This window comes from Scardinius erythrophthalmus, assembly GCF_964197995.2.
Source record: "Scardinius erythrophthalmus genome assembly, chromosome: 11".
NCBI lineage: Eukaryota > Metazoa > Chordata > Actinopteri > Cypriniformes > Leuciscidae > Scardinius > Scardinius erythrophthalmus.
Genome location: NC_138231.1, coordinates 3,426,264 through 3,444,502, shown reverse-complemented (window position 1 = coordinate 3,444,502; position 18,239 = coordinate 3,426,264). Strand labels below are relative to the sequence as shown.

Genomic DNA, 18,239 nt, shown 5'->3' with positions numbered 1-18,239 from the left:
CGTACACTTACATGCACTGTTGTGCTGGGTTAGACCCTACTCTGAATTTAGTCCCCCAAAAGCCATCCCTAGTCTTATTATTATCCCTAGACTAAAATTATCCTTTAGTTCCTGTGGTGCGAACATGTCAAACAAGGGGGTATTTCCGCCAATATCTATAGAAACCATGTTCCTCTGGGAGAGTCCCTATAGAAGAACCCTTTTCGGTTTCCCAAAGAACCTTTCAGTGAGCAAATCTTAAAAGATTTTCTAAGTGCGAAGAACATTTTTAAAAATCTGAATCTTTTTCCGCTATAAACAACCTTTTGTGGAATGGAAATATTATTTTTAAGCATGTACAATGTTAATTTTTTTGATGACAATTAAGCACATTTCTTCCATTTGTCCTTCTTCCTATTGTTTTTAAAAATACAATTATTCAATGACTATAGATTGTCTTTACAATAATATTTTTTTACTGTATTGCTTCACGAAAATTGAAATTGCACCAGCATAAATCAATTATTCTTTCTATTTTAGGATAGAATATGACCCATGACTTATGACAGGTTTTGTGAGAGCACAATGGAAACATAAAATGTGAATTTTAGTAACTATGGTTCATAAATGCCCTTTTTGCAAGGTTTAAACAATTTTGCATTGGGTTTAACACTTACCAATGCATGAAAAAAGTGTCTTCAAACAATTATGATTATTAATGATAAATTGAAATGGACGGATTTCACAGTTTGTGTATTGTCGTGATTAAAGTCTATTCTTCATGCATCAGATAACATTTACCTGTGATGCCCTGTGCCCTGATATAACATTAAAAAATGATTCTCTCATTATGTAATCAAGATCCAGATCCGAAGGAGCCCTTCTTTCTAGGTGCAAAAGATTTCACTACTCCGTTAAAAAAAAGAATACCGACATCCTTCCTGAGGATATGACAAGAGAGCAACTATGACAATACCTGAGCAGGAAGGATTTGACTGCACCCTACTTGAGAATTAATATTACTTACTAATACACGTTTAGGAATGATATCTAAATTAGACTACATTTTGATGATATGAGTGGTTCTTGACCGTGCATAACTCACCGATTAAAAATGGAAAAGTGGTGACGGACTGAATGACTGTCTCTAATATTTCCCTCCAATTTCCTGCCAAGGTCACCAAAATAAGAACAGGAGCATCTCGCGGACATCCCTGAATTGAAAAATCAAAAGATTAGTAGTTTTAAAACAATCAACAATCACACACCTGAACATTTTAGTATGTTGACTTATTTAGTATGCTGTTTTTAAGATCACATAGATTTGCGTGGTATTCAATCAGGGCATCGGTCCTAACAAAAGTCGACTTCATTTCGCCCACTCTCTGCCTGATTTATGTTCTGTTTTCATTCTTTGTCACTAATAAAACAATCCCAATCTTCTTGCTATGACTTGCTTTCATGGATTGTTCTGGAGGGGCAATCTAAAACATCTACATGAGGTGTAACGGATTGTGAACGGAAATGAAGAGAAAGTCTAGAATAGGGTGGGTCGGGGTGGACTGCTTTTTTTTCTGTGACCATCTCCAAAGAAAAGGCTTTTATCAGTCATCATGCACACCTACAGCCTTCAGTAGTATCGAAATATAAATAAACTCCTTTTGTTAACAGCACCACTATCCACCCAGTTTCACTGAAGTCATGGAAAAAATGCACTTCAATAGCTTTGATAAATGTAGCAGCCGCTTCCACCCTTTGGTGTCGCCAGTACTTAGTCACTGAGCGTACAAATAGTCTAAATCTATACTGTAAAAACAACATTGTTGGTTTAACTTAAAAAGGTAAGTTACCTGGTTGCCTTAAAATGTTGAGTTGAAAAATTGAGTTAATACAATGGAGATAATATTATGCTATGTTATATTATGTTATCTTCACCACAGCTAAGTTGATTTGACAATTCATGAAAATGTTTTTTTTTACAGTGTATACATGGACGTATTGAATTCATCATACTGGTGTTTTCCTTACTGTGACAACCCACACTCAAAACCCAAATTACACAATTTAATGATTACATCTTACAAAACACACAAGTAAATCAATTTTTTTTTTTTTTTTTGCATAGCCTACTGTGCCTTATATTGCCTGTATAGGGTTGATTAACATGGATACCACCATATGTGCAAAGATGTAATATAAAACATGACCTCACTATATTGCATGTTTAATGTTTAATCTATGAAGAAGTATGTTCATTCATGTTAACTAAGGTAGTTAACATTAACATGAATGAACCTTATTGTAAAGTGTTATCTATCTATCTATCTATCTATCTATCTATCTTAGGAAGAGTGGGCTACAGCTTGACCAAAACATAGTTAGGTGAAAAGGCGACATCTATTCTCGGTAACTAATTTGGAAATTAAATACTCAGGATGGATATCGTGTATCCAAACACATGCGCGCAGACTGATAGGAAGAGAGAGAGAGAGAGAGAGAGAGAGAGAGAGAGAGAGAGAGAGAGAGAGAGAGAGAGAGAGAGAGAGAGAGAGAGAGAGAGAGAGAGAGAGAGAGAGAAAGTAAGTGGCGCTCCGGGATCTCTGCCAGAAAACACGGACTTCCTTTAATTTTTGGAGACATGGATGTCATTATAAATGCGGCACGGCACACCTCGGACTCTATCCGCACGGACACTTCTCCATATATAACTTGGTGAATATCGGCACATAACGGTTCCGCTGAGATGAGAGAGCTCATAGGAATGGCGCTGGCGCTCGTTGTTCTGAAAGTTCACGGGGGGAAAATCAGTGACGGTCATTGTGTGGAGGGAAAATGCTTCGCCATCCAAACCAACAGTTTGAGTTTTGATTCGGCACAGCGAGTCTGTCAGGAGAGAGGAGGACATTTGATGACCGTACGCCACAGAAAATCGGCCAATATTCTTGCTAAATTGTTGAATGGCACTTCTGGAAACTTTTGGCTTGGGCTGAGATATCAGTGTTCACATGCAAACGATGGGTTAAAGGGATACAAATGGGTCACGGGAGACACCGCAAGCCACTACATCAACTGGGAAAGCGACCGAGCGGTTTGTTCTCCACTATGTGCTTCAGTGTCACAAAAAGTTCAGAAATGGGCCGAAAGACCCTGCGATGACATAATCGATGGTTATTTGTGCGAATATGAAGACCTCAATTATTGTCAGCCACTGAGCAACAGTTCAGCAATCGTATATGAAACTCCTTTTGGATTTAATGCAAGCGAACTCCTCCAAGAAATTCCTCCAGGCACAATAGGGACATTACAGCCGCTGAGAACGAAACATGTTTGTTTAGAAGGCGAGTGGCTTCAAGCACCTTGGAGTTGTGAGGTTTTTGGTGGTGGATGTGATTATGCGTGCGATGGGAGCTTTCCTAACATCACATGCATCTGTCAGCCTGGATTTAAACTCGACAGTAACCGAGTCACATGCAGCAAACAGGACGCTTGTGCGCACGGGGAATGCGAGCCGGTGTTTACAATGTCTCCCGAAGATTGCAAGCCCGGCTTTCGCAAAGAAAGTGGCATTTGCGTTGATGAAGACGAATGCGAGTCTGCACCATGCGAGCACAAATGCAACAACACTGAAGGTAGTTATCAATGTTCATGCCATGAGGGATACATTCAGTCGACGGAGGACATGCACATATGTCTGATGCACTGTACAGATTACGAGTGCCCAGCTGACTGTGACCCCAACAACAACGCCCAGTGCAACTGCCCCGATGGTTTCGTACTTGAAGATGAACGACAAAAATGCGTTGACATTGATGAATGCTACAGTGATTTCTGTGACCATGATTGTGAAAATACACCTGGAGGGTTTGTATGTTCCTGCAGTGAAGGATACTTGCTTTTGGACCAGGGCAAATGTGTGAGAGAAGACATTGATGGTTCAGGAAGCTCAACACCTGTTGATGTTTCTACAAGTAAACCCCCAACCGACAAGCCAATGTCAATCTCGTCGGGCAGTCTTTTGGCAATAATGGTTTGCATTGTAACTTGTATTCTCTTACTCGTCGGCCTCGCTCACTTCACATTGAGACGTTTTTGTCAAATGCACAATTATGATGTGCACAAAGGCCAAGATGAAATCTACGACTTTGAACAGGTGATCATTGACAAAAACAGCACAGAACTGTCATTCCCAAATAAGTATTTAAAAAGAGACACTTAAAGTCGGAAAATGTCACTTAAACTGAAATGTAAATAGTAGCCTATTATAGTAAATATATTTCATTTTAGATATAAACTAATATAGGGTAGCCTAATTCGGGGTAAGATTTCTCCAGACCATAGATGACACTACATTTTGTCATTTCATCTGAATGTCAACATTTGTGAGATTTTGTCAGTCGAAAGAGTTTTGATGTTAATTTATCTAATTTTATATGTGTGAAATAGCGTTCTGTGACACTGTAGGCTATTGTGTTGAATGTCAAAGTTTTTTGTGTGTCTGTTTGTTAATGATGAATTTGCGGCCACATTATTGTTTTAAGATTTGTGGAGTAAAAGTAAAAAGTTATAATTTTTATTTAGAAGTAAAACGATGAAATTAGACCCTTGGGGTAAGATGCGCCACCCAGAATTGGCATGTTGTTATTATTATTTTAAATGTAATAATAACTAAATTAGCAAATGTTTTATTTATTTCCTATAATAGCACATTGGCTGATGCCATTATGCTAAACTTATATCTACATATGTTACATTTTAAACATAAATGCACATTGTTTTTAAGGGGGGCATCTTCCCTCATGTTATTAGGCTATAGAGTGTCAGAAAAACTTAACTTTGCACAAGTTTGAATAACTCATTATTGTCAGTATTCCTAAATGGTGGTGTTTGAAGAGAATAAATACTATATTTTAATAACGTTTTGCAAATTGAATTTACAGAACCTTGTTTCGTTCTCTCTTGCTTCATCAACATCTCTGTCCAAATATGCTGATAGACTGGAAAAGACATGCGCAGTGCAGCATTAATGAACTATTTCTAAACGTTCTATTTTTATTTTATTTCCAGTATAGGCCAGTGTTATTGCCCTCCTACAGCGGATTCTGCTGGTTTTCCTATGATGTTGGTTAATATCACTCTCTAGTGGGCAGTAAGGAACAAGTTACTTCATACTCGTACATTGCCCATGTAAATGCTGTAGTGTTTTTTTCTTTGAGTGGCAAGGGTTAATGTTCAGTCATTTTTGTTGGCTAATCCTTGATCATTACTGTGTTGTACAATTGTATATCTACGCTGAATATATTTTTGTAAATAAATGAACGGCGATTCTGTAACTGGTCGAACTAAAATCCAAAATAACAAAATGTTAAAATATGCTACCGTTGAAAACTTCCGAATTGATGAATGAAGCTGAAACAGTTGTAGTTTATTATGGAGGTAGATTTGTGTCTTTATTATTCAATCAAAAAAAAGGTTGCTTCAATCAAAAAATATATTTTCAATCAAAAAAAACCGTTTCAATCAAAGAAAAAAAGTGTTTGAATGCAAAAATATATTTGAGACTCAAAAAAATGCATTTGAACACTATTTTTTTTTGCTTGAAAATGTTTTTTTTGATAGAAGTGAAGGTTTTTTTGTTTGAAGCAACTTTTTTGATTGAAGTATTGTTGTTTTGTGTTTGGGCCATATTATGGGTAGGACATTTGTGTCTTTATAATTCAATCAAAAAAGAAGTTGCTTCAAACAAACAAAACATATTTTCAATAAAAAAATCACTTCAATCAAAAAATAAACCTTTTCAATCATAGAAAAAATGTTTTTGAATGCAAAAAAATATTTGAGATTCAAAAAATTGCACTTGAACACTTTTTTTTTGATTGAAAATGTTTTCTTTGATTGAAGTAATCTTTTTTGTGTTTGGACCATGTTATGGGTAGGACATTTGTGTCTTAATTATTCAATCCCAAAAAAGTTGCTTCAATCAAAAAAAAAACATTTTCAATCAAAAAAAAATAATTTCAATCAAAGAAAAAACTGTTTAAATGCAAAAAAAAAAAAAATCATTTGAAGTGTTTTTTTTTTATTGAACTTTCTTTTTTTTTGAATGAAGTGAAAAAAGTTTTGAAGTCGTTTTTTTTTTAAATCATTTTGACACAAACGTACCGCAGTGGGGGCGGGTGCTTCCCCATTGGTCAGACATGTTTGAGTGACAAGTGTCTACACCAACGACGTCTTTCTGACAAGCAAGTCATGGTCGCCACTCGCCAGCGAGCCAGGAAGCAGTGGTGGAGTTGTTGGTAAGTAGATAAAACCGTATTAAAATGATTGGTGTCACGTTATTAGCCTACTCTGTTTGATATTTCGATTAAACATACAGCTTGCTAACTTAGCTCACGTTGACTAATTTGTGTGATGGTGTTAGATATCTGACGCCTCATATTGTCAGGCAGGCTAGCAGGGTGCGCTAACGGCTAATTGAATTGTTTATTTCACTTAAGTAACGTTACAGAGGCTTGCTATGTGCTAGTGCTATATTGTGTTATAATACGTAACGTCATTAGTGGTCAAACAACAGTCCACAGGCCAACTGTTGCCCACAGCGCTGCCTGTTTAGCAGCAACAGGTCATGCAGAGCCTGAGTCTATCTTCTCACACAGCCCACAGGATTACAGCTATTTGACCGTCCCGCTCTCTCTCTCGCTCACGGGTAGTGGTCTCCCCACCATCACAGTCAAATGCTCGCAGACACAGAGGCAGATGCTGTTATTTTGAGAGCGGGGCTTACATATGCCGTCCCGTACGGAAAATAATGTTGCATACCACCGGTAACATGAATATATATTCCGTTGCTCGGTGCGCAAACTAGCTGTGTCAGGCATTATTTATAAGTAGCCTAATGTCCTGCACAACTCCACATGGAAAACTGGCAGTTCAATGAAGTGATGCTTATTGTCTGACATAGTGTACAAGTAGTTACTAGCTTAAAGTATTGTGCCAATAATGATCCTTCTGGTAAATTTGGCATTCAGTTGAGACACAAAAGCTCTTAGTTTAATGAAAATCCTTGGAAAAGAAGACAAGATGGTTTGTTTAATTAGTATTCATTTATTTATATTTCTAATATCATATAGTATTGTCCTGTCAACCCATTACAAGTCTTGCCTTATTCAGTGTTGATTTATTGACATGTTTATGTAAGATGTTTTATTAGAAGGTGTGTGAGTGAAAGTTGTCTGAAGTTGTATTTTTCTATTTTATTGCTGATTGATAATGTAGGACTCTGGTCCTGGCTTGGCCTAAGTTTTGGTGTCTCTAAATGCTGTGCTCTGTAGGCATGACACATTAATTTCTTTATGTGATACTTTATTTTTTGCATCAAATTATTTGAAGTATTGATAAGCAGTATTGATATCGATACAGGTATTGCTGCACTCTCAATTATAACTGCTCAATAGTGTCGTATGGTTACTTTTATTATACAAGCCATCAATTTTGATGTTAGTTCTTGGCCTAAAAAAACATAATTTGATCAACAGGAAAAACAATTAGTCCATCTGCTGCCTGGAAAGATGTTGCAGTTAATGTAGGTAGCTATCGTTGTCTGTGTGTGTGTGTGTGTGTGTGTGTGTGTGTGTGTGTGTGTGTGTGTGTGTGTGTGTGTTGCTGCAGACAGAGACATGAGACAACTTAATTTCAGCTACTTAAGGCTTTAGCTAGTTAGCTACTTTAAAAAAAAAAAAAAAATATCTGGCTAAATGTACGCTATATATAGCATTAATGCCATTATGCTTAACGGTTACACTAACAAGCCATTAAAATTGATGGCTTGTATAATAAAAGTAACTAAAGAAATTAATGTGTCATGCCTACAGAGCACAGCATTTAGAGACACCAAAACTTAGGCCAAGCCAGGACCAGAGTCCTACATTATCAATCAGCAATAAAATAGAAAAATACAACTTCAGACAACTTTCACTCACACACCTTCTAATAAAACATCTTACATAAACATGTCAATAAATCAACACTGAATAAGGCAAGACTTGTAATGGGTTGACAGGACAATACTATATGATATTAGAAATATAAATAAATGAATACTAATTAAACAAACCATCTTGTCTTCTTTTCCAAGGATTTTCATTAAACTAAGAGCTTTTGTGTCTCAACTGAATGCCAAATTTACCAGAAGGATCATTATTGGCACAATACTTTAAGCTAGTAACTACTTGTACACTATGTCAGACAATAAGCATCACTTCATTGAACTGCCAGTTTTCCATGTGGAGTTGTGCAGGACATTAGGCTACTTATAAATAATGCCTGACACAGCTAGTTTGCGCACCGAGCAACGGAATATATATTCATGTTACCGGTGGTATGCAACATTATTTTCCGTACGGGACGGCATATGTAAGCCCCGCTCTCAAAATAACAGCATCTGCCTCTGTGTCTGCGAGCATTTGACTGTGATGGTGGGGAGACCACTACCCGTGAGCGAGAGAGAGAGCGGGACGGTCAAATAGCTGTAATCCTGTGGGCTGTGTGAGAAGATAGACTCAGGCTCTGCATGACCTGTTGCTGCTAAACAGGCAGCGCTGTGGGCAACAGTTGGCCTGTGGACTGTTGTTTGACCACTAATGACGTTACGTATTATAACACAATATAGCACTAGCACATAGCAAGCCTCTGTAACGTTACTTAAGTGAAATAAACAATTCAATTAGCCGTTAGCGCACCCTGCTAGCCTGCCTGACAATATGAGGCGTCAGATATCTAACACCATCACACAAATTAGTCAACGTGAGCTAAGTTAGCAAGCTGTATGTTTAATCGAAATATCAAACAGAGTAGGCTAATAACGTGACACCAATCATTTTAATACGGTTTTATCTACTTACCAACAACTCCACCACTGCTTCCTGGCTCGCTGGCGAGTGGCGACCATGACTTGCTTGTCAGAAAGACGTCGTTGGTGTAGACACTTGTCACTCAAACATGTCTGACCAATGGGGAAGCACCCGCCCCCACTGCGGTACGTTTGTGTCAAAATGATTTAAAAAAAAAACGACTTCAAAACTTTTTTCACTTCATTCAAAAAAAAAGAAAGTTCAATAAAAAAAAAACACTTCAAATGATTTTTTTTTTTTTGCATTTAAACAGTTTTTTCTTTGATTGAAATTATTTTTTTTTGATTGAAAATGTTTTTTTTTTGATTGAAGCAACTTTTTTGGGATTGAATAATTAAGACACAAATGTCCTACCCATAACATGGTCCAAACACAAAAAAGATTACTTCAATCAAAGAAAACATTTTCAATCAAAAAAAAAGTGTTCAAGTGCAATTTTTTGAATCTCAAATATTTTTTTGCATTCAAAAACATTTTTTCTATGATTGAAAAGGTTTATTTTTTGATTGAAGTGATTTTTTTATTGAAAATATGTTTTGTTTGTTTGAAGCAACTTCTTTTTTGATTGAATTATAAAGACACAAATGTCCTACCCATAATATGGCCCAAACACAAAACAACAATACTTCAATCAAAAAAGTTGCTTCAAACAAAAAAACCTTCACTTCTATCAAAAAAAACATTTTCAAGCAAAAAAAAATAGTGTTCAAATGCATTTTTTTGAGTCTCAAATATATTTTTGCATTCAAACACTTTTTTTCTTTGATTGAAACGGGTTTTTTTGATTGAAAATATATTTTTTGATTGAAGCAACCTTTTTTTTGATTGAATAATAAAGACACAAATCTACCTCCATAGTTTTTCCAGAGTTAAAGCACTCAAACGTACAGAACTCCTCACCGGAAAATGAATCACTGCGTCAGAAAGTTATTTCCTATTTCAGAAATGCTGAGAAACACAAAATGAAATGAAGGGAGAGAGAACGGAGGAAGAATTCACTTTTGCCGGAACTCACGCGAGAGAAAGACGGGTAGCTCATTATCTAACTCTGATAATATTGCGTTATTGAAACGTTCTCAGTATTTAATACTACCACAACAAGACTTAAGAAAACGCTGTATGGATAAGGGACCGAACCTGGTAAGACGCTAAATTATTGCTCTGTTATAGGCATCAACTTTGTAGTAAAATTTTCAGATTGCTGCACGTATCAGAATCGTTGTAGGCCTATATGTTTTTTTTTGTTTTGTTTTTTTTTAAATCACTTAACCTTTACCTTAAGCAAACAATGAGTGAGATAAACTTGTTCTACATAAATATTAACTTGCATAGCACAGCCTCTCAAAGGTTTTTTTTTTTTTTTTCACAGTGCTCTCAGAATGGGATATACATTCACACTGATCCTCTTTGGATTGTGCATCAACACTGAAGTTGTGAAATGCACCTCTGTGTGTTCAGTTCATGGTTATGCTGCCTTCTGCGCATTTAAAGGTCTTCATCAGGTGCCAGAGCTGCCCACTTATGTAAACTTTGTGGATCTGAGTTTTAACAGCATTGCTGAACTCAATGAAACATCCTTTCCTCATCTTGAAGGTCGACTAGTCCTTAAACTGGAGCAACAAACACCAAGACTTGTGATCAGAAACAACACGTTTAGAAGACTCTCCAATCTAAGAGGACTTCAACTAGACTACAACCACTTCCTGAAAATAGAGACAGGAGCGTTTAATGGATTATCCAACCTTGAGATTCTCACTCTCACTCAGTGCAGTTTAGATGATGCCATTTTGTCTGCTGACTTCCTCAAACCTCTGGTGTCTCTCGAGATGCTTGACTTGCGTGAGAACAACATTCAAAGAATCCAGCCGGCATCATTCTTTTTAAACATGAGGAGATTCCATCGGCTCGATCTCTCTCGCAACAAAGTGAAGAGCGTCTGTGAAGAAGAGCTCCTCGGCTTTCAGGGTAAACATTTCACGCTTCTGAAACTGTCCTCCGTGAGACTGCAAGACATGAACGAGTACTGGTTAGGATGGGACAAGTGTGGAAACCCATTTAAGAACATGTCCATAACTGAATTAGACCTGTCTGGTAACGGCTTTAATGTTAACATGGCAAAGCGTTTTTTTGATGCAATCACTGGTACCAAAATCCAAAGTCTCATTCTCAGTAACAGTTACAGCATGGGCAGTTCTTTTGGTCATAACAATTTAAAAGACCCAGATAAATTCACATTCAAGGGACTTAAGGCGAGTGGTATTACAATTTTTCGCTTTGTCAAATTCAGTATTTACTCATTTTCCAGATCTACAACAAATTACATTGGCACAAAATGAGATCAACATTATTGAAACTGATGCATTTTTTGGTATGACAAATTTACTAAAGCTAAACCTGTCCAAAAACGTTTTGGGTAGTATTGATTCCAATAACCTACATTTCAGAATCTAGAGAAACTTGAGGTGCTTGATTTGTCTTATAACCATAAGGGTTCTTGGAGATAAATCATTTCAGGGTCTCCTAAGTTTACTAAACCTACTAAACCTGAAGATACTCTACTTGGTTGAGAACGTATCGGTTACTAAACGTAACCTCTGTTCTCTCTAGAAGAGGGAACGAGTATTGAAGCCAAAAAATGATCCTAATTTTTAATAATCTTGTCAACGCAGTGCGGCAGCATGCAGACCTAGGGCAGGCTTACTAGCGTGCCCATTGGCTGCCCTGCGGCAACTGCAGCAGCCTATCGCTGAGCCCTTGGCGTGACGTCACGACCAATGAGCGCGCTTGGCGCGCTTCATGCGTCACAGCCCGCCAAAAGGGGTGTGGCTTAGCGTATTTAAGCAGGGCTCAGAGGCTGCTTCACTGATTTCTGTCGCTGAAGCGAGTGAGCTCGTGGCGCGAGCACGGCGGGTTACGCAATACTCGTTCCCTCTTCTAGAGAGAACAGAGGTTACGTTTAGTAACCGATACGTTCTCTTACGAGAGGTTCTCTCGTATTGCGTAAGTAGCTTACACTGCGGGAACTCCCTTGTCCACGCCGTGCGCGCCCAGCATCCACTGAATGAGTCCCAGGGAAAGCCCGGGGAACGTGATAGCAGGGAGCCGGGCGCCCAACAGAAGGCTAGCGCAGTACACAAGCACATACTAGGGAGCACGGAGCAGCACAGCCGGTCTGAACTGACAATTCCCTGCACAGTGCAACTCAACCAGTAGAGCTAAATCAACCAACGTAGCCCGCGCACTGATAGTGGGCCAGTCTACGCGAGACTTAGACTGATAAAATTTTCGCCTGCAAGGCGGGAACTTCTAGGTTGTAAAACCTAACAAATGTAGAGGGGGAGGCCCAGCCTGCCGCTGCACAAATGTCATGAATGGAAATCCCGCTGGACCACGCCCACGATGAGGCCATGCCTCTGGTAGAGTGAGCTCGAATGCCCAGTGGGCACTGCAGGTCTTTAGACGCATAAGCAGTTGCGATAGCGTCCACTATCCATCTGGACAGGCTGTGTTTCGAGGCGGCGAGACCCTTGGTGCGCCCTCCAAACGAAACAAAAAGCTGCTCCGAGCGCCTGAAAGCGACGGAGCGTGTGATGTAGTTTCTCAGCGCCCTGACCGGGCAGAGGAGATTACTATCGGCCTCGCTGCCGGGAGTTGGCAGGGCTGAGAGAGAAATGACCTGCGCTCTGAAGGGAGTGCCCAATATTTTGGGAACGTAACCATGCCTCGGTCTGAGAATAACTTTAGAGTCGTTAGGTCCGAACTCGAGGCACGCGGCGTTAATAGATAACGCGTGAAGGTCTCCCACACATTTGACTGAAGACAGAGCTATCAGAAAAACGGTTTTGAACGTGAGGTATTTCATATCCACAGTTTCCAAGGGTTCAAAGGGATGCGTTTTCAAGGCCTCCAAGACCAGTGAAAGATCCCACATAGGAACCGAGGGGGGTCGCGGGGGGTTCATCCTCCTGGCTCCTCTAAGGAAGCGGATGACGAACTCGTTCCTTCCTAATGCGCGGCCCAGCTCTGAGACAGTGAAAGCTGAAATGGCCGCAACATAGACTTTGAGCGTGGAGGGGGACCTGCCCGCGTCCAGCAGCTCTTGAAGGAAACACAATACTTGCGATACCCCACATGTCTGTGGATCGAGCCCCTTGGCAGTGCACCATTTGCTAAACACAGACCATTTTGACGTGTAGAGCCGCCTCGTAGAGGGGGCTCTAGATTGTATGATCGTGTTCATAACCCCTTTTGGCAGATCAACGGGTAACCGTTGATGCTCCATGCATGCAGAGACCAGCGCTCTGGATGGGGATGCCAGATCAAGCCGCGGGCTTGAGAGAGAAGGTCTCTCCTCACCGGTATCGGCCAGGGGACTGTGTCTGCCAGCTGTATCAGTTCCGGGAACCAAGCTTGGTTCTCCCAGTATGGGGCTATGAGGAGCACTGTGTGGCGCGCTTCCCTGACTCTCCTGATGACCTGAGGCAGCAGAGAGACCGGGGGAAAAGCATATAGCGGGCCGCTGGGCCAGGTCTGGGCCAGCGCGTCCTCGTTCTTCGTAAAGAACTCTGGGCAGTGAGCGTTGTCTTTTGACGCAAAAAGGTCGACTTTCGCTTTGCCGAAACGGCGCCACAGTGACTGGACTGTTTGGGGGTGTAGAGACCACTCCCCAGGGGGAACGTTGTCCCTAGACAGTCTGTCGGGGCCCTCGTTCAGGTGGCCAGGCACATGCGCGGCTCTCAGCGAGCGCAGAGAGTGCTGAGCCCACACAAGGAGGCGTTCCGCCAGGGTGCAGAGCGTCTTTGATCTGACACCGCCCTGGCGATTCACATAGGAGCGCTTTCTCGACCGCGAGCATCTCTAGACAGTTTATGTGTAGGAGATTCTCCTGGTCTGACCAGCGGCCATAGACCGGTCTGCCCTCGAAGAGCGCTCCCCAACCTAGGTTGGAAGCGTCTGTCGAGACAACTTTCCGGTGTGAGATAACCCCCATAGTCACTCCTGTGTGATACCATTCGGCTGCCAGCCAGGGCTGCAGGGCTGAAATGCAGCCCTGATTCACTCTGACTCGCGAGCCACCGGCCGCCCAGGCTCGGTGGGGCACGCGCGCTTTCAGCCAGCGTTGAAGCGGGCGCATGCGCAATAAGTGACCGAGAGACCCAGACCTTCCAGATGGCTGAGAAGCGATGTTCTGTGAGACAAAAGTTCCGTCTCTTTTTCCGCGCTAGAATAAGCCAATCGTCCAGATAGTTCAGTATCCGCATTCCCTGTCTTCTCAGGGGAGCGAGAGCCATGTCCATGCACTTCGTAAATGTATGGGGTGCTAAAGACAGGCCGAACGGCAGGACTGTGTATTGATTTACTCGACCGTCGAAGGTGAATGGCCTGTGACGGGGAGCTATCTGGATCTGAAAGTACGCGTCCTTTAGATCGAGAGAAATAAATCAGTCTCCTGGGCGAATCTGCGCGAGGATTTGTCTGGTTGTAATCATTTTGAACGGCTGTCTCATGAGGGCTTTGTTCAGATGTCTATCTAAAATAGGTCTTAACGCTCCGACCTTCTTGGGTACGAGGAAGTAACGGCTGTAAAAGCCCGACTCGCTCAGAGAAGGATGAACCTGTTCTATAGCCCCTTTGCGCAGCAGCTTCGCTATTTCTGCTTGAAGCAGGTGCGCTGCTTCTAAACTCACTTTCGTCTCCGTCTGCGCTAGAAAGCGCGGGGGGCGACGAGTGAATTGAAGCGAATAGCCGTGTATTATAGTATTCAGCACCCATTCTGACGCGCCCTGAATAGCTTCCCATGCTTTTGCACGCATAGCTAGGGGTCGAATGGTCTCTGGGTTCAGATCGCCGCGCTGCGCAGGATGGGGAACCTGTATCAGAGAGGATGGGGCGGCGCGCGGTGCTCGAACACGGGGGCTGGTAAACAGTGCTGGCCGGCTGTACAGCGTACGGTGGCTCGGTCCCTAAGGATGGAGCGCGTTCCCGGGGGGGCGGCGGTCTGTGACGGCTGGACGAGCGCGACCTAGGGCGGCCGCCCTGACGTCGCTGCGAAGCAGTAGGTGGCCGAGACGAGCGCTGTGTAGAGCTGCGCGCAGGAGACTGAGTTTGAGAGCGGCCTGCGGCTGGGCTCGAGCGGCGGGGCAGGAAGAGGTTCATCGCCTGCGACGCCTTCTGCACTTCGGAGAAGCGATCCACAATCAAGCTGACCGCAGGGCCGAAGAGGCCAGTGGGCGAGAGCGGGGCATTGAGGAACACCGCGCGCTCTGCCTCACTCATATCCGCCAGCGTCAACCAAAGGTGTCTGTCGATGACGGTGAGCGCGACCATAGATCTGCCGATGGCTTGTGCAGCGGTTTTGGTGGCACGGAGCGAAAGGTCCGTAGCGCTGCGCAGATCCGTTAAGGCTGTGTGATCCGGGCCCTTCTCATCCAGTTCACGGAGGAGGTCGGCTTGTAGGATCTGAAGCACAGCCATCGAGTGCAGGGCAGAAGCAGCTTGGTCGGAGGTGACGAAGGCGCGGCCGGCGAGAGCTGAGGTGGTCCTGCAGGCTTTGGACGGCAGGGCAGACTTTGAGCGCCATCTGGCAGACGGCGGGCAAAGGTGCGTTGCCACAGCTTCCTCCACGGAGGGGATGCTAGCATATCCCTTCTCGACGGCCCCGTCCACCTGGGAGAGAGCCGAGGAGACTGAAGAGCGGAGTATAGCGGAGAAGGGCGCATTCCACGACTTGGATAGTTCCGCGTGGAGCTCAGGCAGGAAGGGTGCTGACCTAGAGGCTGGCGCTTGGCGGCGGCTAGGCAGAAAACACCCGTCGAGCCGATTAGGTGCAGGCTCCTTCGGTGGGGACCAGTCAAGTCCCAGTTGGTCGACAGCTTTGGTGAGGAGGCGGAGAAGCTCCGCGCCGACACTGGCGCGGGACCGGCTAGACTCCTGAGTCGAGGAGGCAGAGCGGTGAGAGCCCGACCACTCCTCGCTGTCTGAAGCAAGCAGAGAGCCGCTGTCAGCGGCGTCATCTGCTTCGTCCCCTGAGGCGACGGCAGTGCGGGCAATGGCCAGCCGCTGCGCGTCAGTGAAGGGCGGGGGAGAAGGAGAGAGCGAGGCTCGCGGGAGGGGCTCCGGCGAGCGTTCAGCTGTCATACCCGGCTCGGGAGGCCTTTGAGAGCGGCGTTTCTTCTTACGCGGCCCGGAAGAGGCAGCCGGAGAAGGGGGAGGATCATCAAACATGGCGAGTCGAGCCCGCAGGGTCGACATCGGCAAATCCTCGCACTGTTCGCAGCCGCCCGAGGAAAGGGCGCGGGCTGCGTGGTTGAAGCCCAGGCAGAGAGCGCAGATCACATGGCGGTCTCCGTCGCTGAGCGTGGCTGTGCACGAGCCACAGGATGAGCGAGGCATTTGAAACAACACCTCGCGCTCTTTTAGATGCAAAGTGTGTCGCAACACACAAACACACACACACAGAGCAAATAAAGGATATATTCGCCGGATAGCGAAGCAGGCAGGGAAAGCTGAAGGCGGCGAAGGCGGCCGGCTTCCTCAGTCTGAGATCCTCGGCGTGCTGGTCGTTTGATTCGACGGCGACTTCCTCAGAGTCCAGCGATGCGGAGAGCTTCGCTGAAGAGACAGAAATCAGTGAAGCAGCCTCTGAGCCCTGCTTATATACGCTAAGCCACACCCCTTTTGGCGGGCTGTGACACATGAACCGCGCCAAGCGCGCTCATTGGTCGTGACGTCACGCCAAGGGCTCAGCGATAGGCTGCTGCAGTTGCCGCAGGGCAGCCAATGGGCACGCTAGTAAGCCTGCCCTAGGTCTGCATGCTGCCGCACTGCGTTGACAAGATTATTAAAACTTAAGGATAATTTTTTGGCTTCAGTATCTCGAGAAAGAAGACTTTCCCGCAGCGTAAGCTACTTACGCAATACGAGAGAACCTCTCGTAAGAGAACAGAATTTCATCTTTGTCTGGTTTATCCAACATTGCTAAAAACCTCACAACCCTTGACCTGGAATTTAACAGATTAAAGGACTTGTCAGACCTGCACACAATACTACGCAAATTTCCTGAAATAGAACAAATCTTTCTTCAAGGTAACAAGTTTTCGAGTTGTTATAATCAAAGACAATGATCGTGATCGTGATCCTGATCCTGATCAATTTTTGTACGATGTGTATCTTTGTTTTAGTTCCAGTGATATGAAGTGGGTAGAAAGAGCGCTTCTGAACAGACTAGACTCTCAGTTCTCAGAGCAAAACACACTCCGCTGCTGCTTCCAGGAGCGAGACTTCATACCCGGGGAGGACCATCTTACCAACATGCAAAACGCAATCCAGAACAGTCGAAAAACCCTTTGTGTGGTGTCTGAACGTTTCCTCAAGGATGGCTGGTGCCTAGAAACCTTCACCTTGGCACAAAGATGGATGGAAGTGGAGCTAAAGGACATTCTGGTGGTGCTGGTTGTAGGGAACATACCGCAGTACAGGTTACTGAAGTTCAAACAAGTGAGATCCTACATTGAGAACAGAAGATACCTTCAGTGGCCCGATGACAACCAGGACTTGGAGTGGTTTTATGACCAACTTCTGCATGAAATAAGAAAAGATACCAAGGTTAATCAAACAAATCAACCAACCAACCAAACAAAGCCTAAAGCATTGAATGAATATGCAAACACAGCAGTATAATTATGGTCTATTTGTTGATTATGCATTTTGTAAAACCTTACCTAATCACCTAAGGTTTCCAATTAGTTAGAATGCATAATGCAGATGCATTTTATCATGTTTTCTATGTGTATACAAATGTGTGTGTGATGAGTGATTTATAATGAAAGTATATTTAATTCATAACATTCTATTTCTATTCTCTCACAAAAAAAAAGCTGATATAAAATATTGTCTGTGAACCTGCTGATATTTTCATTAAATGTCTGAAATGCTAATTATAACAGAATGTGTGCAGAAGTGGATAAAGACCTCAGAATCTATCTATCTGTCTGTCTGTCTATCTATCTGGTAGCACTTTACAATAAGGTCCATTAGTAAACATTAGTTAATATATTAACTAACATGAACTAACAATGAGCAACGCATTTGTTACAGTATTTATTAATCTTTGTTAATGTTAGTTAATAACAATACAGCTGTTCATTGTTTGTTCATGTTAGTTCAGTGCATTATAATGTTTACAAATACAACCTTTAATTTTAATAACGTATTAGTAAATGTTGAAATTAATATTAACTAAGATTAATAAATGCTGAAGAAGTGTTGTTCATTCATGTTAACTAAGGTAGTTAGGTTCCCTGAGATGAGGGAACGAGTATTGCGTAAGGCTAGCTTACGCTATGGGAAAACTCC

The 18,239-nt window shown here is 42.9% G+C and overlaps 3 protein-coding genes across 4 annotated transcripts; all 3 read left to right on the top strand.

Moving 5' to 3' along the window:
• Positions 1–2,611: 2,611 nt before the first annotated feature.
• Positions 2,612–10,025, top strand: LOC308698041 (thrombomodulin-like). The gene is made up of 2 exons (XM_081377865.1): positions 2,612–5,399; positions 9,744–10,025. The coding sequence occupies exon 1, from the start codon at positions 2,723–2,725 to the stop codon at positions 4,193–4,195; it is 1,473 nt and encodes a 490-aa protein (XP_081233991.1). The 5' UTR covers positions 2,612–2,722; the 3' UTR covers positions 4,196–5,399; positions 9,744–10,025.
• On the top strand, positions 2,660–11,451 carry LOC308698043 (toll-like receptor 5). 2 transcript variants are annotated; one of them, XM_081377873.1, is made up of 2 exons: positions 2,660–4,129; positions 10,255–11,451. In XM_081377873.1, the coding sequence occupies exons 1-2, from the start codon at positions 4,086–4,088 to the stop codon at positions 11,219–11,221; spliced, it is 1,011 nt and encodes a 336-aa protein (XP_081233999.1). In that variant the 5' UTR covers positions 2,660–4,085; the 3' UTR covers positions 11,222–11,451. The 2 variants fall into 2 exon arrangements, with proteins under 2 accessions (XP_081233999.1, XP_081234000.1); XM_081377874.1 differs by lacking the exon at positions 2,660–4,129 and adding an exon at positions 9,864–10,025.
• Positions 11,452–15,933: 4,482 nt separating this feature from the next.
• LOC308698200 (toll-like receptor 5) lies at positions 15,934–17,564 on the top strand (the record flags this gene model as incomplete). Its single annotated transcript, XM_081378119.1, has 2 exons — positions 15,934–15,954; positions 16,971–17,564. 2 exons carry the CDS (start codon positions 15,934–15,936, stop codon positions 17,562–17,564), a joined length of 615 nt encoding a protein of 204 aa, XP_081234245.1.
• Between the last annotated feature and the right edge of the window lie 675 nt (positions 17,565–18,239).